The sequence below is a fragment of the Drosophila ananassae genome, chromosome 2R, assembly GCF_017639315.1.
Source record: "Drosophila ananassae strain 14024-0371.13 chromosome 2R, ASM1763931v2, whole genome shotgun sequence".
NCBI classification, from domain to species: domain Eukaryota; kingdom Metazoa; phylum Arthropoda; class Insecta; order Diptera; family Drosophilidae; genus Drosophila; species Drosophila ananassae.
Window position 1 is genome coordinate 26,836,540 of NC_057928.1, and position 20,733 is coordinate 26,857,272.

Sequence of the window (20,733 nt, forward strand, 5' to 3'; positions counted from 1 at the left end):
CTTGGTGCTAGTCGAGGAGGCTAGGACGCGAATGGAAATTTGAAAAAACGTGTTGGAAAAAGATATAAAAGTGTGACCAAATTTTCGAAGCTAAGCCCGAAAGTTTTTAAGGTTTGAGAGCCACTGTGTTTTGGAATCAAAACGGTTTGAAAGCCACTTTAGTTGTGTTTTCCAACACTTGAAACCAAAAAGCTTTTGAGAGATAAAATTAATGTGTTGCACAACGATGCATTTTACAATTCGGCCCGATTCGGATGTTGCCAGACCGCGGAAGAAGTCGAATTTTGAGCGGTAAGCTGGATACATTCAATTCAGATACAAAATTATCCGAACAGCGAAACGGCGCGGTGCAAGCACACTCTGCTAGTAATTAACAAAACAAATTTGCACAGTGCCGAAAAAGGCAAATTTACCGAGTGCTACGACCAAGTGTGGTAATTAAGAAGATCCTGCTGATGAAGATCTGAGAGTTTACTTCATTGAAGGTCTCGGCATCCGAAAACATCAGCAAACTTATCTAGTGCTTATAATGCGATTTAATTGTCTCGCGCTCCCCAGCTACAATCAGGCGCGTTGTGTGAAGACAATTTTGAGTTCGTACTGATTTTATTACTGATTTCTCCGTGTCGGCTCAATGTCAAAGCCAGTGTATGGCTTTTTTGAAGTTCAATAAAATCGGTTAAAAAAGCTGGCTTGTTTCGGCACGTTTGTGCCATAAAGCTGGATCAGTGGGCATTTAACCATAAAAATAAAATTTGATAACTCGTAACGGTCCCGTGCAGGAGCTTGAACCTTCGGCCGAAACTTAGATTGTGTCTATTTAGCCATTAAACAACTTTTTGGGCTTCTTCCAGGCATAAAGGTGCTGTTGAACACGTCGCGTAGTTTTTAAACTCGACTCTACGTGCCAATGAATGGTTGCGCAAATGAAATGGGTCTTTTTTGACTTTCCTGAATCTGTCTGACAAGTGGCTTCAACGCCCCAGAAAAGGTTTGGGAGCTGGAGACACACATCGAGGCTTCAGAGCAAGTTATAATTAAAATAATTAATTTTGGCGTCGCTCCAAAGCTCCTAAGGTTCAGTTTATATGTTTATAGTTTATAGATAAGAAACTAAATAAGTGTCTTGGCTGTCTTTTATCTCAGAGAGGGGCGCTCTAGTCCACAAAGTTCCAGCGCTTGGCTAATTAAGTCACAACTCACTGGCCACTTTGAGTCATCGCAACAAGTGTCTTCGTTTCCCCCGGGGCCCTCTCTTTGCTCGAAACGACCATTCACGTCCCATAATTGTTTGTTTTTTGCTTACAGTCTCCCTTTTGGCACTCGATCAAGTTTCGCATTGTGGGTCTGTTTTGTTTGATTTGGATGGTCATTGAATCGGCGAAGCCGAACAGTTGCGGAGCCACAACTGTTTTATTATCAGTGCGGGGGGTGTACTGTTTTGAAGCCCCAAGATGTGATAAGACGGACCCCACTTAACAGTCTCTTAACAGTCTGCTAGCTTCCAGCTAACATGACGCTTTCATCCGCCGAGTAGCTCCCTGAAATTGGCGTATTTGCCAGTCACTTTGTTTCACGCCGTCGGACGTGGTGGGAATCCAAGCAAGCTCGGATTCTCTATGAGGCCGTATCACATTGGAACTGTGAATAAAAAGTGCCAGTTTTAATTAATTTGCCATCTATCGTGTGATTTTGCCGGTGCCTGAGCCCCAACCGCATATTGTGTAGATACTCTCATCCACTCCCAAACCGGTCCGCGTGTGTTCGCATATTTACACCCACTTCCAGGGGAATTCCCGCAACTCTCATTTATTTCTCAGTGGTCGCGGCAGTGGAGAGGCATTGCAAAAGGAACGTGGTCGGAGGAAACCATTTAGTTATAAACACAGTGTATGCGACGATTTCTGGTGCGGTAACCCACTGCGATCCGCAGCTTCTTTCAAAACCAGTTTTTCCCGAGTAAACTCGCCTAAAACATCAAAACTCGAAGTACAATTTAAAACACAAACCATGTTTCGTTGACGCTTTTGAAATCGACAAAGGCCCGTATCCCATAACATTCACACGGAAGACTGCGAAGACCAAGTGTTTGTTCTTTGGAAGTACCAGATAAATATAAATACTTCAGTGGATCGGCTAATAACAGCTCCAAGGTGCAATTAATCTTCGGTTGGCAGTCATATAGGTGAGTCTGACACATTTCTAAGTAACTAGTATTCCCGCTCTGAATATATAATATTCAGATATCTTCCGCTTTCTGAATTCATGCACCCCCTGGATTCCTGGTAGAATATATAGTCAATAGACTTTAAAGTTAAATCAGGTTAAATCAAATTGTAACTTATTGTTGTGATTATTGAAAATACTTTACGAAAGACAACATTTTACGACTACAAATCTGAGTGAGAAAAACCAGAATGGAAAACTGATTCCATGACAAACTACTTACTATACAGGAGAATGTCCAAGCACCTGTTCTCGCTTCAGCTCTGGATAATGAGTCATGTAGGAGTAGACACTAAAGACGGCAATAGCTGACCACCCCCCCAAGGATGCATCTGGGCTAGCCACCACTAGCCACCACTGCGAGCAGAATACGATTTAAATAAATGTTTATATTTTCGCACTTTCGGATGGGAATGGCTGTTGAAACATCTTGAAAATATTGTTTATTGTTTATACTGAGGTCTGTTTATTTCACTCTAATTTCTTCGCCGAGAGAATAAGATAAGAACTCATAATAGCCGTTTGCCCTCCCTGGAAATAATATACACTGATAAATAGTAGTTGGTCCGAAACTCCAAGGCAGAAAATGCGATTAAACATACATGCAATTGGTTTAATCACGCACATGGGAGTTCCGAGAGGTTGAGCTCGGTTTTAGTGTCTCGTTTTCCGGTGTAGGGTTTCCCCACTATGAAATTTCATGATAAGCTAAATGCACTTACAAATTAATTATCGTTGATGCCCTGGACCGTCGTACTTCCTGGACAAAACAGCTACAACAAAAGTCCCCTTTCAGGTGGATGGACTTTCAATACATTTAAGTGCTAATTACCTTGTCTAGAGGAATGAAATAGTTCTTCTAACAATCAGACGGATCGTGTTGACGGCCATTTATCTTTTCAGTTCTGGGCTCCGCGTGGGATCTAATCCAGTGCTGTCTGAACCCGCTTCTCGGTGGGATAGCTTCTCGGTGGGGCAAGTGGCGGGGATACATTATTTGGCCAACTCGCCACCCGACGCCCACTCTAATGGCAGCAAATTGATAGAACGAATATGTGGAAAAGGCCCTCGCCTTTGTTTACAAGTCATAGACAGTGGCATCAGAACCGGCGGGTCTAAAAATACTTAAATTGGAATTTTCTCACGAAATCTTCGGTACCATCAGAGAACCGAACTCGTCAACGGGTCAGCTATTGAAATTTGTTGTGCGAAGTGTTTGTTTGCGAGGAAAACAGAGAACACCAAGCTAGAGGTAGAACACGAAAGGGGGCCTCACGGGACGGCGACGCCCCTGTCATCGAGCGCTTATCGGACCAAACCCACCGCAGCGGTGCGGTGAGTTCTCCAGGCTGGAAGTGTCCTCTGTCAGTGTGCGGTTAGTTCCACTTCTTCGTTAGGGGCAGCTACCCGGGCAAGAAACCCGCGTGATAATGAATGTTTCCGAACTCAAAACTTGAGTAAGAAGCCGCTGAACTTCGGGCATACGTGATAAGCGCCAAAAGTTTGGCACAAGAGAAAAAACAAACAAAAAGCCTTATACGAACAAAGAAGAAGTTCCACTGATATCACTTTTGTGGGTAAGCTGAGTTCGATCGAGCTCGTTTTCGCTTCCGTGCAATCCACCTCGCAAAGTATAATGCCTATGTCCGCCTAGGACTGACCGTCTTAGCCTCGTTATGCTCACGCTCCCGGAATATTAATTCATATATTGACGACGTCGCTGTTTGTTTTCTGATTATTGCGCATACGCCGCGTGAACCGAACTCGACATTTTCATCGTGTTTTTAATTCTTAACGGCAAGTGACTAAACCAGGGGCTGACTCTTTAAGTATTTGTGACTCACTCGCGCTTTGCGAGGGATCCTGGCCATGGAGAACAACCAAATTATCAGAATAGATCATATTATCGCCCAGTCTAAGACCAGCACCCTAAAAAGTCGAATCGCAAAACATCTGTAAGTAATCGCAGAACAGCTCATTTCACTACAACTGGGGAAGCGGCGAACGCCCCTCTACGCTCATGAATTAGTAAGAAAGTCGTTTGCCTTTGTCAGACATAAGCTGGCGGCGTTGGCCAATTGGTCTTTATCTCTTCGATAAGCGACGAGAAAGAAAACCAACACACTTTGTAGAGTGCGTCGGGCAATGTGTGTATGTACATATCAGCCATCTTTGCAGGTATTGGCGTTTCGATCCACCCTCTTTTGAGCTCTAAGACTCATTTACCATTGAATATTACCAGTGAGATGAAGATTCCATTATTTCCTAACTAACTAACTCTAACTTGATGTTCTTTACTGTTTCAAGAGTGATATTCATCCCAAAAATCATTGGTAATTGCTCCCAAATGAACTTCAGATCAATCATTCAGTGTAAGCTCCGTTTAAAATAATGTATTATTGCTTCATTGATCACTATCTGATGGCACACCCAGTACCCTTAAGTAAATATTATATTGTTTGGCCCATCGAGCCTCGGAAACCCAAACACCGTCGAAAACAAAAATGGAAATTCGAAATGAAAATTGTTTTCGAATGCTTATAAAGGGGGTGTTTGGAGAATTGATAACATACCGTAAATCAATTTTATGGCCAATTGTTTTCTCTATTTTAATGTTCCGCATGTTTTGATTATTTTTCAAACATTCGAACTTGAAAACGCTCGGCGTTGTGTGTGGAAAGGCCAAAGGTGGTCCGTTGAAATGTTCCAAGTGTAGTGCTTGCAGATTAATTGGACCAATTTTCTGTTAAATGATAAGTGCCCCACTTCCACTTCCACTCCCACTCCCGCTTTCACTCTACCTCATTGCCTATCAATATGGAGTTAAAGTGTTTACTCTAGACCTCCGGCCCCGCTTCTGTTCCCGTAAATTTATGCTAATTTGGTGGCCCACGCGCTTGCCGCAGGTTATCCCTTCGCGCCCTCCACCCCGGCCCTCCCAAAGGCAAACAATCAGCGGATCAATGAATTAGGACCACAGCCTAATGACGCCGATAAGATAGCCCATCCATTGGAAGGTATACCATTTCGCGTTTGTAATGAATTTATGGAGGCTCGTTAGCACCGCTTAAAAAGGCAGAGGAGGTGGAAGCCAAACAGAAAAGTCAGGAGCAGATTGTCAGGACGTGGGAAGCTCGGCGTCGCCGTTATTGACAGACTGCGGCAGTTACTACCAATTTAACACGAATTCATATTTGATGTCGAGTCTATTTAGACGCGCTCCCCGCGGGCAGGACTTATGATTGATGTCCTGTGGAGCCTCGCATTGGGTGCGTTCGTCCTCTAATTGCTTCCTTCTGTCCGCCAACCTGTTGCTCGTGGCATGATTCACTTGGCTTGGCCAACTGTTTTCTCCGTTTTCCCCCATGTCCCCAAATTAGAGGCCCCAATTTACGACTAACTAAATGCTCATACTTTTCGGCCAACTAGGCACTTATTTGTGCTACTCTTGAGGACCGGTTTCCCTTGCTAATTAATTTCTTAATAGAAAAAACATCTCAAGGGAATACTCGCGTATTTATGAAGTGCATTACAAAAGAACGCTCCCACACGCTTAGTATTTTAATTTCCGTTCTTCTGCAGAAGCTTCAGCATGCCGAAAAAAATACAGCAGAACGGCGGATCCTTCTATTGCGGAGTCACCCTGCTGGGGGTCTTGTGCCTATTCTTCTTCCGCCTCATCCCAGGCCTCAGTTTCGGAACATACGTGATGGCCGAGCCGCCGCCAAAGGAAGGCACTCATGTGGCGTGCAAGTTCCATGACACCGTCAACCTAACGGGTCACACCCGCTTCCCGAACGGAAGCTACGAGTACGAGGGCATCATTATCCCGGAGCACCTCGTCGGCAACTACGACTACGTATTCAGGTCCCTGGCGGACCGCGTGGAGGTGCCGAACCACGTGAGGGGCTGCGTCTGCAAGCTGAAACCCTGCCTGAACATCTGCTGCCCTTGGGGCCAAATATACAACTCGGGGCGAGGCGAGTGCATGAACGACACCATGGACCACCGAGAGTGGCCCAAGCCGGTGCTCAACGTGACCTTCGCCGAAAACATCACAATGGAGGTGAACATCTCCCAGCAGTTTGCCGTCCAGAGCTTCCGACCCTGCGCCAAGATGTTCTCCCTGCAGCCGGAAATAAACGATTTCGATGCGTACCTGATCTTCCAGAACGGGTCCATGTTCCGCGTGGACGACAAGGTCTTCATAGAGAAGAATCAGTACTGCCTGGTGCCCACGTTTGTGAATGAATCGGATCTGGTGTACAGCCTCAATCCGGCCAACTGTGACATGGCGGACGAGCCCAGCACGGTCAAGATTATTAACTCCTACGGTGAGTGGACCATTGGGAGTGATAGTTTATACTGCTAAGATATATAAATCTTATTCTCGCTCCAGCTATGCTGTTTTCTATTCCCTTCATGATGCTGACCATCGCCGTGTACCTGCTGATCCCCGAGCTGCGCAACCAGCACGGCAAGAGCCTCGTCTGCTATCTAGTCGGTCTATCGGTGGGCTACACGTCCCTATGCGTGGTGCAGCTGAAGAAGAGCATCAACCCTGACGGCATCACCTGCAAGTCCTTCGGCTACACGGCCTACTTCTTCTTCATGTCCGCCTACCTCTGGCTGAACGTGATCAGCTTCGATCTGTGGCACAATTTCCGTGGCACGCGTGGCATCAACCGCTTCCAGGAGAAGAAGCGCTTCCTCTTCTACTCGCTGTACTCCTGGGGCCTGGCACTGGTTTTCCTGATCTTCACCTGGGTCGCCCAGGAACACACCAACTGGCCGTCGAATCTGAAGCCGGGAATCGGCGACGGAGTGTACTGCTGGCTGGACATGACGAACTGGTCGGCGATGATTTACTTCTACGGTCCCATCATGGTGATCGTTGTGGCCAACACGGTTATGTTCATTATGACGGCCATCAAGATCCACGGCGTGCAGCGGGAAATGGCGAAGATCATAGCTGGGGAGAACAGCACCAAGAACCTGCGCACCGAGAAGGACAAGTAAGTGGAGTGCAGCTAGTGCTTCCCATTCAACTCCCCTAAGACGGGCCCGTCGATTTGTCATTTTCAGGTTCGGTCTCTTCCTGCGCCTCTTCCTGATCATGGGCGTCACCTGGCTGTCGGAGCTCGTCTCCTTCTTCGTCGGCAACGACAAGAACTGGTCCAGGCTCTTCTACATCTCGGATCTGTGCAACGCCATGCAGGGCTTCCTAATATTCATGCTGTTCGTTATGAAGAAGAAGGTCAAGCATTTGATCACAAACAGGTGAGTCTGGCTCTCGGGCCTCTCTTTGAATTCTTCGTACCGTTCTCCGGAAATGTCCCTCTAAAGTAGCCGTGTCCGTGTGTATCGTTTTGTCCCAACTGCCCTTTACATCTGTGTTATGTTACATCTGTTACTCCAAAATTGAACATTCCCAGAACAATACGGGTGCGCAGTCTCCGGCAAACTGAGAGCATGACTTTGGGGGCGAGCACGGTCTCCATGCGACAGCGTTTCATGGACGCCTCCAACCAGATCCGAAAGTTGGTGGTCATTCGGAACGCCTTCTCTAATGGCTCCGCCAGCGGCATTCACTCCCACGACGTCTGATTTGGGACGAAGCCACTCTTATCCATTCGAGTAAGCAGCTCCTCTGCTGATTGATGTGCTTTCCACTAACCAGAGCTTCAGAAGGCTCCAATATAATGGCTCGCAGATCCTTAGAACTGGGGGCTATTTAGGCCATTGCAGCAGGGAGAAATTGGGGCCGAGCGGCATGCTCCCAGCCCAAAATAGCCCGACTAATCGCAACCGATGACTATATTTTCTGTTGTACTGTTCTCGTTGTCAGACCGCTTTCGATGTTGCTTAGCCAAAAACTCACCAGCAACAGAAACAGCCAGCCATCTAGCTTTAAGCCCGACACTGACAAGAAACCTAATCCCGAATCTTCAGCCGATCCAGCTTAGCGCTGCGTCCTACCTTCAACTCGAAGCCACAAGAACAATATTAAAATACCACTAAACACTGAAACCAAATACTAGCGCCCTCTTCTAAACACCACTTATGTTTGCGTCTATAATATGTGTCCATTTGTAAACGTGTCCTCCATCAACTCTGTCCTGTGAAGATTTCTGGAGAAAAAGGGGTCGAACGGCTCGAGTTCGGTCACCACCTCGACTTCCATCGGCTCGGACTCGAACGTGCTGCCATCTGGCAAAAGGATACATCTGAAGGCTGTTGCCAATGCCACCGGCCTGCCGACAAACGCCAAGGCCACTATCTGATTACAGTGTCACAGGTCGCAGGTAATGCCGAGTGCCGCCGTTTCAATCCAAGTAGATAAACACTAACGGGTACTCCTTCACTAACCTCCTCATCCTCGAAAATAACTCTTAAATGTGTCATTACATGGTAATGGGCTGTCTATGTATGCTTTATCTAACCCAATCCACGACGCCTAACCAACACGTTCTAATTAGATTTTTCGACATTGTCTATTCCTCACTGCCGACTCAATGGACGTCGTGACCCCAGGTGCTCGAGTATGGGCGAGGGAAGCAGCCAGCGTCAGAGCCAGTACTCCACCAAGACGACGTCGAGCAGCGTGGCCAACCTGTCGTTGCACGAGAAGCCGTCGGCGGAGAAGCCGTTGATGATGAGTGGCGGTGGAGTGGATCCTCAGCGCACCACCAGCTTCCGCTGAGCATCTGGACTTGCTGCCGTCTCGGGCCGAGTATCGAATAACCTATTTTGTCAGGACTATGGAGGGAGATCTCTTGGGCCAATTGATTAGCTTAGATAACGTAACGCCTTTGATGAACTTTGCAAGGAGCACTAGTCGACCATCCCAAATCTAGAAGCACATCCACACGATCCACCCTCACCAGTGGCAGCCATATTCGGGATGTACTATTGGAAAAGACACTACTTAAGAAGGAAGCCACCATCCCAACCCAACCACCCTCTCCCACCCAGTTTCTCTGTTATGTTCTGTTACCCGTGAACAACCTGATTAGTTATATAAGCACGCTTCGCAGCGCCATACCTAGTATTTATGAAGCTAGATTATTTGAAACATGCATAGTTGGCTTTAAACGGAACCACAAACCTGTATACAACATCTGTGTGCCTTCAATCTGAGAATTGTAATATTTTTCAACTCATTCATATCACATACTATTACGATATCTACATGGTTATACTAAAAGTAACTGAAGTTATAATTCTATGTCAAGCTTAATAAAGCCAAAGATGAAATCGAAGCATTGGTATTTACAGCTTTCAGCCCAAGAGTGGACCAGCTTTCAGCCCAAAATAATGCACGTTAGCTGGGAAACGCACTGCCAGAATTTGATCGTAAGTAGTCTAGACCGGACACACACCTTTCCAGCGAATAAAAGCTTTTGGGGCCAACTTTTTGTATCGCCAGCGATCCATTGGATCCATAAAATACGATCGCATGAGTTCGTTAGTTGATACCAACAGTTTAAATCGCGGCATCAAGCTGCACAAGTACGGAAAACAAAGGCTTGGTTTGCGAGAAGTAATGGCGCTATAACTATAAATTTATAGGTTTATTGGTAATATGAATTCGTAGAGCCATCGCTGGAACCGATAAGGTGGTGGCATCATTGGACGAGCCATCACATCACAAAAGCTAATGTTGAGATTGCTGGCAGAGCGACTGCTTTACCGGCTGGTTGTGGACAGGTCTGGTTTTGGGGCTTGTTGACTAATCAGCCAGTCTGTTTTTTATTCTTGGCCAGTATGGAGCTGCCCTGCTGTGGCGGGTTTGTCGTCTGCTAGTCGAGAGAGAGGAGAATGGGCCGGAGAGTCTACTCGGCGGACGTTGTTGCTTGCGGTGGTTCTTTTTGGCGTTGTCGTTGCCGCAATCGCAGCCGTTTTTAGACCGCGCCGTCGTCGGCGTCGTTGTCACTTTCGGATCTCGATTGTTGTGGACTTTTGTTGGCTGTTCTTTACTTTGTATTAATTCGACGGCAATCGCCCGCGTATTTGTTTGTTTAATTATCGAGTTGTGACGTCAGAGCAAGATTGCTTCATGGCGCTGCTTTGGATCATTCCCCTGGCTCTGGGGCTGTCCCTGGGCGTGGCTGCCCTAGAGATAGCCAGCATCGATCACCCATGTGCCTACGCAAACACGGTGAACATCACGGACGGACTCCGCCTGAAGGACGGCTCGTACTCTTACGCCGGACTGGTGATTCCGCCAAACATGATAGCCGAGTACAGTTTCAAGGTAAGCTCGGGGTGGAGCGACGGAGTCAAGTCCCAGTAACCCCCATGTGCCGCCTCCAGGTGATCGACGGAGTGCAGTACCGCGCCAAGAAGCACCTGCGCGGCTGCGCATGTCTGCAGAAGGCGTGCATCAGCTTCTGCTGCCCACCGGATCTGGTCTTTGACTCGAAGCACTGGAACTGCTCGCAGCCCCACCAGATCAGGGAGTCCACCCATATTGAGCTGACCTACGGCAATCGGTCGGTGGAAAATGTTCGCATCAAGGATCGATTCCTGGTTCGCACAGAACTGGGCTGCCGCAACAAGTTTGTGGACCGGAAGCACGAAAGCTTCTGGAAGTGGGACCTCTTTGAGAACGGCTCGCTCTTCAGGGAAAACCGGGTCTGGAGCACGGACGAGTACTGCTTCAGTCCCCTGGAGCACAAGCCCGAGCAGTGGGAGTTGGCTCCGATCAGCTGCGAGCGATTCCAATCGGGCTATCGGGTCTGGATCTACGCCATATGTGAGTGGGGTCGCCAAGGACAGTAGTACACTTTGGATAACATATTTTTCCTACAGGCTGCATTATTGCCATTATCATCCACATCTTTATCGTCTCGTTGCTGGCATCCGTGCGAGAGGCCAGGAAGAGCCACTACGGCCACTTGATCATCTTGTACCTCCTTTGCACGATCGTGGGCTACTCCCTTCTGGTATACTTGGCCTTGAAGAACCCTGTCAAGCTGTCGAAGGGGTCTTGCAGGAATATAGGTAACTCTTGACAGCATCCTGAAATTAGAGCTAAAGATTATGATTTCTTTGACAAGGTTATCTGGCGTACACCTGCCTCATGCTGTCCTTTGGGTTCCTTGCGATTTGCAGCTTCGATTTTCTGCTCAAGTTTCGTCAGAACACTGTGAGGAACTGGGTTCGCCAGCTGTGGTACGGCTTGACTGTTTTGGTCGTCATTGGCCTGCGGTTTGCTGTGTCCTTCGCCCAGGATTCCAAGCTGCCGAAGCACTACAAGCCTGGCATAGGAGAGGACTACTGCTGGTTTGACGGTAGAGTGTATTTAACCTTGACCGATACTGGCCATAATATACTGAGTGCCATGTCTATTGCAGTTCGTCTTTGGGGCATTTTGATATACTTCTACACGCCCGTCATAGTCCTGCTGGTATTCAGCTCTGTGTGCTGCCTGAAGGCGTACTTTTCCATATACAAACTGCCCCCGGACACCCAGTACATTCTCGGATCTCAGTTGCGGATTGTGAAAACCCAGTAGGTCCATCCATAAGTTATCCCACCAAGTTCAGCCTAATGCCTTCCCCACACTCCAGCTTCTACGCCTTCAGTGCCTACATAGTGGGCGTGTTCGCCGTCTGGATCCGCGAAATAGTGGTCTTCACCATGGCCAGACTGCGGGAGCACTTCTTCATCATTGACTTCTGGAGCGGCATCTGCATCCTGGGCCTGGCCATAGCCGGGTTCATCCTGTTGCTGGGAAAGAATGTCCACGTAAAGTCCTGGTGGGCCATCAATGTGTAAGTTGTTCTTTTGCAAGCCATTTCACTCAGCCTAATGGGGTTATTTTTGGTTCAACAGCGAGTCCAGCCAGACGGACCTGAGTGTCATCAACGCACGCGTCTACAAATTCGATGAGAAAGGAGACCTGAAATCCCCAGGTAAGAGCCACATTTACAAAGAATTTGTTCTCCTTCTGAAAGCCAATCTCGCCACAGATTCTCCCTACAAGGCTACAGTGACATCACTCTAGGCGAAGGGAATATGATTGCTACAAACTCCGACGTACATTGAATGGTTTTCTTTTGATTTCACACATGCCGAATAAATATCAGTGTGTTTATGTTAATATATTCATTAAAAATCTTTAAAAATTTGCATATCAGACGTCTTTACTTTTGAAACAGACTTTCGGCCAGCCCTTTCCATACTTCGAGAGCGCGCAGCCCTACTCCTTACTGCGCCAGGTGCTCAAGATCCACCTGCCGCCCAATTTACGCTCTGCCGCTCTGTACGTCATCAAAAATGTACTTCTCGGTTTCCATCCAGTCGAATCCATTCCATTTCATTTTCTTCTCGATTCAGTTCGATTTTGGTTTGGCAATCGTGTGGAGGTAAACACGCATAAATCCGGCGCTGTGGTGTAAACAAAAACACGGAGTCTGTAAGTGAGATCGCCACCGCACACGACCGAGTTCCTGTTCCAATGGCGCAGTTTCTTCTTCTGGGACTCCTCGCGATCCTCTCGAGGCACAGTTGTCTGGCCTTCCACGAAGAGACCCGCTATCCCTGCGCTTTTATTGACACCGCAAACATCACCGACACCCCTGGAAGAGTCGGGGACAATGCGACCTACTTCTATAACTGGACACCTATTCCGCACCACTTGGTTGCCGTCTATGACTTTGTCATCGATAATGGAATCCGCATCCCGGCTCGGAAGCACCTCCGCGCCTGCGTCTGCCGCCTGAAACCCTGTGTCAGGATCTGCTGCCCGAGCGGCCACCTCTACGACGCGGACACCAGACAGTGTTCGGTTCCCAGAAGCGGCCTTCCCCCTCTTCCTGCCCACAGCCACATGGAAGTGGAGCTCCTCAATGGCAGTCTTCGGAGGCTGGAGCTGGGCCCAGCATTCAGTATTCACATTGACACTCCGTGCAAGCACATGAAGCCTGTCACCAAGGGTGCCGAGTACGTGCACTGGACCCTCCACGAGGTTGGAACTAGAACTAGAGCAGAGGTTCTTTCGGATATCGGTAACCCTTTTCTGTCCCCAGAACGGAACGGTCAGCCATCGGGGACACGTCTTCTCCAAGCACTACTGCTTCACACCCCTGCTCCTGGGCAACTCGACCTGGGACTGGCAGCCCCTTGCCTGTGCCCCAGAGAAGTTTCACTTTGTGCTGGGAGTGCGGGAATGGACCTACGCCATATGTAAGTAGGCCTTGTGCAGCGATACAGTCAGTTCAATAGCATCGGCAATTACAAATTGGCTTTCCATTTCTGGTGGCCCACTGTTTGTGTTTTAAAAATAGTACGCGTATGAAAGTAATTACTAAAATAACAAAAGAACCCGCTGGTGGCGATGGATGGTTTGGAGGTGCGAGATTATCTTCCCCACACTGAAAGAAACCTTCCGCAATATTATACGGAACATAAAACTTTGTATTTTATTATTAGGGCTCCCAGTTGCTAAGAAAAGTGGTCCCACTGATAGAAAAATATTGAATTGGTTGAAAGTTCCAGAGAAATGTGCCTCACCTGATTCTGTTTGTGTTTCTGCTTTGCCACCCCTCCTACTCGACAGGTCTTCTGATCTCCATAATATCCATGTTTATTGTGCTAATGGTGTATCTGCTCTGCTCGGAGATGCGCAACAGTTTCTACGGTGTGGCGATAAAGGCCTACTCGATCTGTATGATCCTTGGATACGCCCTCTTGGCTTACTTGACGCTCCACAACCCGGCGAACCTCTCCTATGCTGCCTGTCGAATCCTCCGTGAGTGAGCCCGGGGATGTAAATTCTAAGCGACCAAACTATTTGAATTTCCTCACCCTCAGCTAGCTTGACACTGATGTACTTGGTCCTCTCCTTCTATATTTTGAGCTTCATCTCGTTCAAGCTCTACTTGAGCTTCCACGGTGTGGTCTTCACGAAACTGATGTTCTGGCTGATCTTCACCCCCATAGTGATTATTGCCATTGGATGGTCCTTCTACGTGGGCTTCAGCTACTACGGAGCTCGGCTGGTCTTTGGCGGTGACACGTGCTGGTTTGATCGTGAGTTTTTGGGATTCCCCTGATACTAGTTACTTACTGCAGTGCATCAACAGCTCGTAACTGGTCCATCATGGTGTACTTATACGCCCCTGTCTTTGTGGCCTGTGCCATCAGCGGGTTCTTCTACATTCTTAGCTTGATATACATCAGCGAACAGCCGGAGATTGAGACGGAGAAGAGGTTTGAGTCGATTGAGCGGAACCGCTTCCGATCCTTCTGGAAGTACTTTGTCTACACGGCGGTCGTCTGGTTCGTGTGGGTCTGCTCCTTCGCCTTCAACTACTACAGGGAGGAGCGGTCGCACCTCAACTACGCCGTCTGCTTCTGTTCGGTAAGTGGCTCCCAGGCTGGTATTATAATTCTTTAATCCGCTGAAATTTTCAGGCTTTCCACGGATTCGCCGCCCTCTATGCCCTGATTGGGAAGAACCAGCAAATTCAAAACTTTTTGAGGCGCATCGACAAGTGAGAAGCGTGTATCTATAAATTGCCGATTAATTCCTATCTACCATCTCCCCCACAGTGAGGAGGACACCTGCGAGAACTCTGTACCCCTTTCGAGTTTCGGTTGACACCTTGGAAGTTCAAACCAGCAGTTTGGCGGTAATCAGTGTTGAAAAATACACAATTATCTGTACTTGTAAAATAGATTTACTTGACATGGTGAAATATACGTATGTTCGTGGAAGTAGATAAGAGCCTCTGCCGATTCCCGCATTGGCGCTTTTCAAACTAACTTTCGTTTAAAATTCGACTCGAAAATAAACAATATTCGGGTTTATCCAATTACTTTATTGAAATTTGTTTGATTTTCTACATTAAACTTAAGAAGGTTGTTGTAGCTCGCTGGATATTTGACCCCGAATACCTTGGGGCAATCGTCAAAAAAGTGTCTAATGTGCTGGCGAATTCAATTTGAGCCTTCCCATCGACCCAAGGAACACACAACAAAAGCGATCCGAAACTCTGGCCAGCAATATTCCCGTAAATAGCGTAATTTACACAACACAAAACAAACTCTGAAGTTGGCCGAGGGGGCTAGGGAATGAGGGATGAGCGGGGCAGTCCTGGGGCACCACAGAATCCAATTCACGGCAATCCAGACCAAAGCACCCTTCGCCCGACCCTCTGGATTTGCAATTCCCTGGACCGTGGTCGAGTGCACCCTCCCCGCCCAGATGCCCCTCCCACATGCACTTCTCTATTTAATAAGTGCCCGCCGATTTTGTTTGGCATCAGAGGTCAATGGCCGCGCGGAGAGCGAGAACCAGAACGAGAGCGGGTGCAAGAGAGCCTGCATCCGACCAAAGGATTCAAGGATGCAGGGGAGCTGCTATCGAGCGCAAGGAATCAAGCGGAATGTGAGCCGGAGTGGGCTCTCCGCCAGCCGCTCTCTGCCACTACTGCTCTGGCACTGCGATGTGGCCTCGCCCAAGTGAACCCTAGGCGGCACACGACCGAGCTTCGGCTTCGGTTTGGTCCTGTTTCTTTTGGCTGGGCGTACAGCAGCGGAATACAGGATACACACTGCGCGGCACACGGAGGCAGGGCCCGACAGAGCACGACGTGCGTACGTACATATAGACGGATCGATAAAACGTAGTAAAATGCCCGTAGTAATGGAAGCTGGAACGGCACCCGGCAAACACAAATGCATTGCATCCAGCAGCATCCTGCGCACTGGAAACGCGCGAGAGGTAGGACATGTTTGGCGCGTTTTTCAGGAGCGATGTGCACTTGTGGTGTGTGAGTATATCGGTTCGAGTAAACGTCGACTAGGTGCAGCAGCTTTTTAACCCAACTTGGCCCCGCCCTCCTCGTACCCCCCCTCGGAGAGATACTACACAAAGTGGCCCCCGCCCTCAAGTCCTTCCGCCCGACCTCCCCACCCACCCGGCGTTTGTGTTTCCTGGAAACGGAACTAACATGAAAATTAATTACTAAATGACATTATGCTTTTTAATGGCCCGATGGCAGTTAAAGGATATTAGACAACCCATTAAGTGGCTTGCTGACTGCAGGATAGCCACGCCCGTGGAGCCCACGCGGTCGCACACACTCAGGTTGATGGTCGCACTCAAAAGTAATCAGTAATTAACATAAACTCAAGATAGTCACTGCCAGAAATGGCCCTATTGAAGCACTAAACTATCAAATAAAAGCATCTACTGCCTATTTTTCAGAAAGCAAAGCAAATACAATAAATAACTATAGTTTAACCGCAGCACGTTGAGGAAATATACAACTCTAAGATTAATTTATGCCCACGAATGTCCCCGACAAGCAATTGACAAACATTTCCACCCGTCCCCTCTGCGAGTCACGTTTCATAATTTATGAGTAAAAAAACGTGATTAAATGATTAATTAAAAGCAAAGCAGTGGAGCGCAGCTCGACAGCCAGAACGCAACCCATCATAAATTCATTCATGAAAACCTAGGCACAGTTACATGCATAGGTGCTCCGGGAAGTAAATATTTTGGATTGGAGGTAGAGGCTTTGATTTCTTGCAAGCCGTATCTCTCCCCCTTCCACTACAATGGAATTGTTCGGGTCGGGAGGTGTCGAGCCATGCTCCCAAAGTGGTAACCGCGTGTGATCTCGATTCTCAGCTGCAACGACACCTTTTCATTCAGCTCACTTGTCCGAGAAACGAAGAAATTTTATTACTTTACCAACTCCATTTATACCTTTCATTATTTGTTCGCTCTTGTTTGTTTAGCCTTTCTGCTATTGCTGTGGGACTCTGGCTTCTTCGAGCAATGCTCGAAGCGTTTCATTTCTTCAATTCACACGACCACGGGCTTTGGGCGATCCATTGACTATCGCCAGATCTTGATGCCCTATAATTGTATGGGCTTCCGATCCAGTCAGGCATTATCACACCTTAATGATCACCTAGGAATGTTGCTTAATTTGAAGCTTCTATGTACTCCCCTTGACGCAGCACAGGATACAGTATTATTTCCTTCACATAACCTCCTTTATAAGAGACTCGCCTCACTGCCCATTGCTATTGCCGAGCATCACTGGCCGGAGTGAGCGTGGTTTGATGATATTTTATGGTTGCGGCACGTGTAAATGCTTAACACCATTTCTCAAGTTTTCTTTTGGCTTTTTGGGAGCTCTTGGTTGGCTTTCTATGGCCGATGCGCCGTAATCGTTTCAAGCGTTAAGAGCAGCAACGCGTTTGCGGAAGCAATTAAAAGAAGAAACCGACCGGCGCTTGACACATTTCTATTATATGATCAGTCCCTCTAAGAGCTATACTTTGAATTAAACCTTTAGTTCAACTGATCGCTTAGCAGGGCGATCAGTTGAAGGGAGGCCTGATGGGCCGGTGTACAAAAAGAGTTTCAACATTCCAATTCCAGGCCTGCGGCGTGCCACTTTCGCTAGCGAGGCCCCCATTCCCATGCAACAAAGTTGCAAAGGAGCACATCGTGCCGACAGCGGACGTTGTTGCAAATGCAACAAATACAGGAGAGGCTACAGCGACATCGCCGTGGCATGAGTGTGCGTTTTTTGTCTTCCGAGGGTATCTATGGAATGCATTCTAAAGCGATCCGGCTAGTCCCGAACTATGAACCGAAAATATCCCACTGAAGATATTTATCTTTCGCCGTTACTCCTGATGGTTTGGAGAAGAAATACATTTCAATAATGCCCCTCCGTCTGTTGCATTTAAACCAGAGTGGCCCTAAGAGATATCCGCCAGTCTACTAAACTTTGGCCCACTTGGCGGGGTCTTCTGTGAATGCTTCAGCCCATTGAGGGCGGTCTCCGAGGCATTCCAGCGCCAAGCAAGCTTTTGCCGTTTGTTTGCGGGTCAACAACTACAGAACCAGACGATCCGATCCGCCGCGGCAACGGGAAAGGACCCCAAGATCCAAGCATCTTAATGGCTGCAGCGCTGGTGCGGAGCTCAGAGCTGACGGTAGAACACTGCGAGGGAGCTGCAAGGGGGAGCTGGGTGCCGGCGAATCCATTAAGTCAAATGATGGGCAGTCGCCCAGATGCTGCCCGAGGCAACAATGTTGCAACTTCAGCAACGACAGCGACGGCGGCACATTAATGAAGTGATTTGCACTTTTTCCAAATCCTTTTGACCACCAACAGCAGTGTGAAATTGGCGGGAGGCGGGCAGTCCGTTTCCTGGAACAATCCAATCCGGACCCATCGAGTTTCCCGTTCGGACTGCAGTGGGTGAGATTTATGACGGCCGAGACCGCCGCATCACTTGTCAGAATCCGAGGCCAAAGGCACCGCATTCCAATCAGAAACTATCAAGCGCCGAGAGAGATCGGATGTGTGGCAAGTGCTTTAATTGAGCCGACCCCGGGACAGATCTTGACATCTGGGAACTCGGGGTGCACAAAAGCTTGCAAGTGAAAGGAAGTGCTTTGCTTTCTTTCAATTCCTTATCAGTTTCTGTACTGTTTGCATCCGAATCCAGTTCGATTGTCCAGCCAAGCGTGGGCTGAGATCCCCTATTAGATTTCACTTCCACTTTCTGGGGAGACTGGGGAAAAATTTGGCGCATAACTTATATTTTCCTCACGAGATCCCCTGCCGTCGGGGAGGCCCGTCTCCGCTGCCATCTTTCACTCGTCGCTTCGGTTCTCGATGTGGATGCTGCGTCTGGCCAAGTGGACATTGACCGTCTGCGCGAGAGTCAACGATCTCCAAACGAGTCAAACATTAAAAATAGCAACCGATGCTCTAACGTCTGACCTCCGCATCCCCGCGGAAAACCCCGCTCCAAGCCCCCCGGCCAAGAAAGGTAAATATGCAGACGTCCGCAAAATGCCAAGCAAAGGCCCAGAGAGGCAGCCGAAGCCACAGCAACGCCGAGCCAGCAGAAGAAACAAAGCAAGGCAAACCAGAACGGCTGTCGGCCGAGGGTCGACTTCAGTTACCCTGCAGTCTTTTCACACCGAGTAACTGGCCTAAGTGCCTCAAGACAACCCAGCCAATACTGATAGTACTGATAGTACAGTGTTTCTTAAGACCATTCGTCGCCTCTAACATACCCTTTCTATTGTTGGCATTCAAGGGTAGCCGAGAAATACAACAGGATCTGTGGATGTTGGCGGCGCTATCAACGAAATTCCAGAATTTGATCGGAGAGTAGGCCGGGGGCAGAGCCCGCCAACGCGGCAAGGGGGAGGAATGGCGGAGAAGATCGCCGACCAAATGCAAAGAATCAAAAATGATGCACTGTGGTGTGGGGCTGTGAACGGGAACCTGCGATGGGATGGGCCGATCCGAGGAGACTGAAAACTGACAAAGCCATTAATTACTGATCGCCAATACCCGGCGCTCAATGAAACATCGACCAACCGTGGCCAGGGAGCTGGGGAGACGAAGTTGGGGCATGGACTTCGTGTGCACTTCTCATGTGGCGCTGCTCGGACAGGGGCTCGGCACGGGAGGGGCACACGACCCCCCTGACATGGCGCTAAGCGAAGCGAAGAAACGCTGCCCGAAGACGGCGCAAGTGGCATAAATCATTGTCTGGATTGACCTGAAATCCGTTTTCAGTTATCAGTTAGCCGTCTTCAGGATCTTTGGCTCTTAATAAGACTAAGGCGTACTTCAACTTCTCAAGCCTCTCCGGATAATTACTGAAAGCATTACTAAATAGCTTCTGCTTCGGGATACTCTACTGTGATATTTTAAAAACACCTATAATCTCTGGTAATCTTTACCAGTCCTGGGACCTCTGTTTTGTATTCACTCCTAGCTGCATGTCACCTTTGCGATGAATTCATTTGTGCGGCCAAATACGATCCCAAACAAGCACCGCTGCCCCACCGATCCCAGCGCATTGTTCGGCCACTCGAAACAGATTGTCCTTGAACGTTTAGTCGAAATTTATGGAAGCCATTGAACTCTGGGCACTAAATTAGTCAGTTAAGGCACACACAGCGGAAAGCAGAAAAAGTAATCAAAACGACGAAGAGAACATGACAAAAGTTTCGCCGCTTTCAGCGCATTAACAGAAATTCGTCGGTGATCAGTAGGAATGTTTAGACTCCCGAGTCCGGAGTCCGGACGCCAGAACCAGAATTTGAGCCGGGAATGAATCAGTGGCCTGGCATCGTTTCTGTTATCCCGAGTTCAAGGAGGAAGCCCCCGAGTCGTTGACCCACTCAATTGTCTCGCTCTGGGAGCTGCACGGTTGCGAATGCGACGCAGGGGCTGCTTCCAATGAAATTCAAAATTTAGCGGTTTTCGATTGAAATCGGTCCTCCTTTCGCTTTCGACTTTCAAAAACAATTCTACTGGGCCGTGATTATACCCAGCCTATAGTTAACATTTTCGGGGAAAGCGCACAAAAACAGAAGCTGGGAATAGGAGCGCGTTCCGAATATTAGCCAAAGGAAAGTCTCTAACTTGGAATTTACATAAACCCTCTAAGAATCATTCTTTTTATACTCGCCGAATGAAGCTCGCCCTGCAAAAT

The 20,733-nt window shown here is 48.2% G+C and overlaps 3 protein-coding genes across 9 annotated transcripts; all 3 read left to right on the top strand.

Annotated features, from left to right (window-relative positions):
• Positions 1-1,303: 1,303 nt before the first annotated feature.
• On the top strand, positions 1,304-9,488 carry LOC6507504 (G-protein coupled receptor Mth2). 7 transcript variants are annotated; one of them, XM_014909791.3, is made up of 6 exons: positions 1,304-2,185; positions 5,809-6,560; positions 6,626-7,241; positions 7,312-7,506; positions 7,662-7,863; positions 8,761-8,898. In XM_014909791.3, the coding sequence occupies exons 2-5, from the start codon at positions 5,819-5,821 to the stop codon at positions 7,831-7,833; spliced, it is 1,725 nt and encodes a 574-aa protein (XP_014765277.1). In that variant the 5' UTR covers positions 1,304-2,185; positions 5,809-5,818; the 3' UTR covers positions 7,834-7,863; positions 8,761-8,898. The 7 variants fall into 7 exon arrangements, with proteins under 7 accessions (XP_014765277.1, XP_014765278.1, XP_014765275.1 ...); XM_014909792.3 differs by lacking the exon at positions 1,304-2,185 and adding an exon at positions 3,599-3,803; XM_014909789.3 differs by lacking the exon at positions 1,304-2,185 and adding an exon at positions 3,811-4,181.
• A 454-nt stretch (positions 9,489-9,942) lies between these two features.
• Positions 9,943-12,365, top strand: LOC6507505 (probable G-protein coupled receptor Mth-like 9). Its single transcript, XM_001955830.4, has 8 exons — positions 9,943-10,483; positions 10,543-10,984; positions 11,041-11,232; positions 11,289-11,522; positions 11,586-11,742; positions 11,802-12,005; positions 12,067-12,146; positions 12,204-12,365. The coding sequence occupies exons 1-8, from the start codon at positions 10,286-10,288 to the stop codon at positions 12,236-12,238; spliced, it is 1,542 nt and encodes a 513-aa protein (XP_001955866.1). The 5' UTR covers positions 9,943-10,285; the 3' UTR covers positions 12,239-12,365.
• Positions 12,366-12,460: 95 nt separating this feature from the next.
• LOC6507506 (probable G-protein coupled receptor Mth-like 8) lies at positions 12,461-15,065 on the top strand. The gene is made up of 7 exons (XM_001955829.4): positions 12,461-13,201; positions 13,263-13,419; positions 13,793-13,984; positions 14,047-14,265; positions 14,319-14,596; positions 14,650-14,729; positions 14,788-15,065. The coding sequence occupies exons 1-7, from the start codon at positions 12,692-12,694 to the stop codon at positions 14,834-14,836; spliced, it is 1,485 nt and encodes a 494-aa protein (XP_001955865.1). The 5' UTR covers positions 12,461-12,691; the 3' UTR covers positions 14,837-15,065.
• The last annotated feature ends 5,668 nt before the right edge of the window (positions 15,066-20,733 follow it).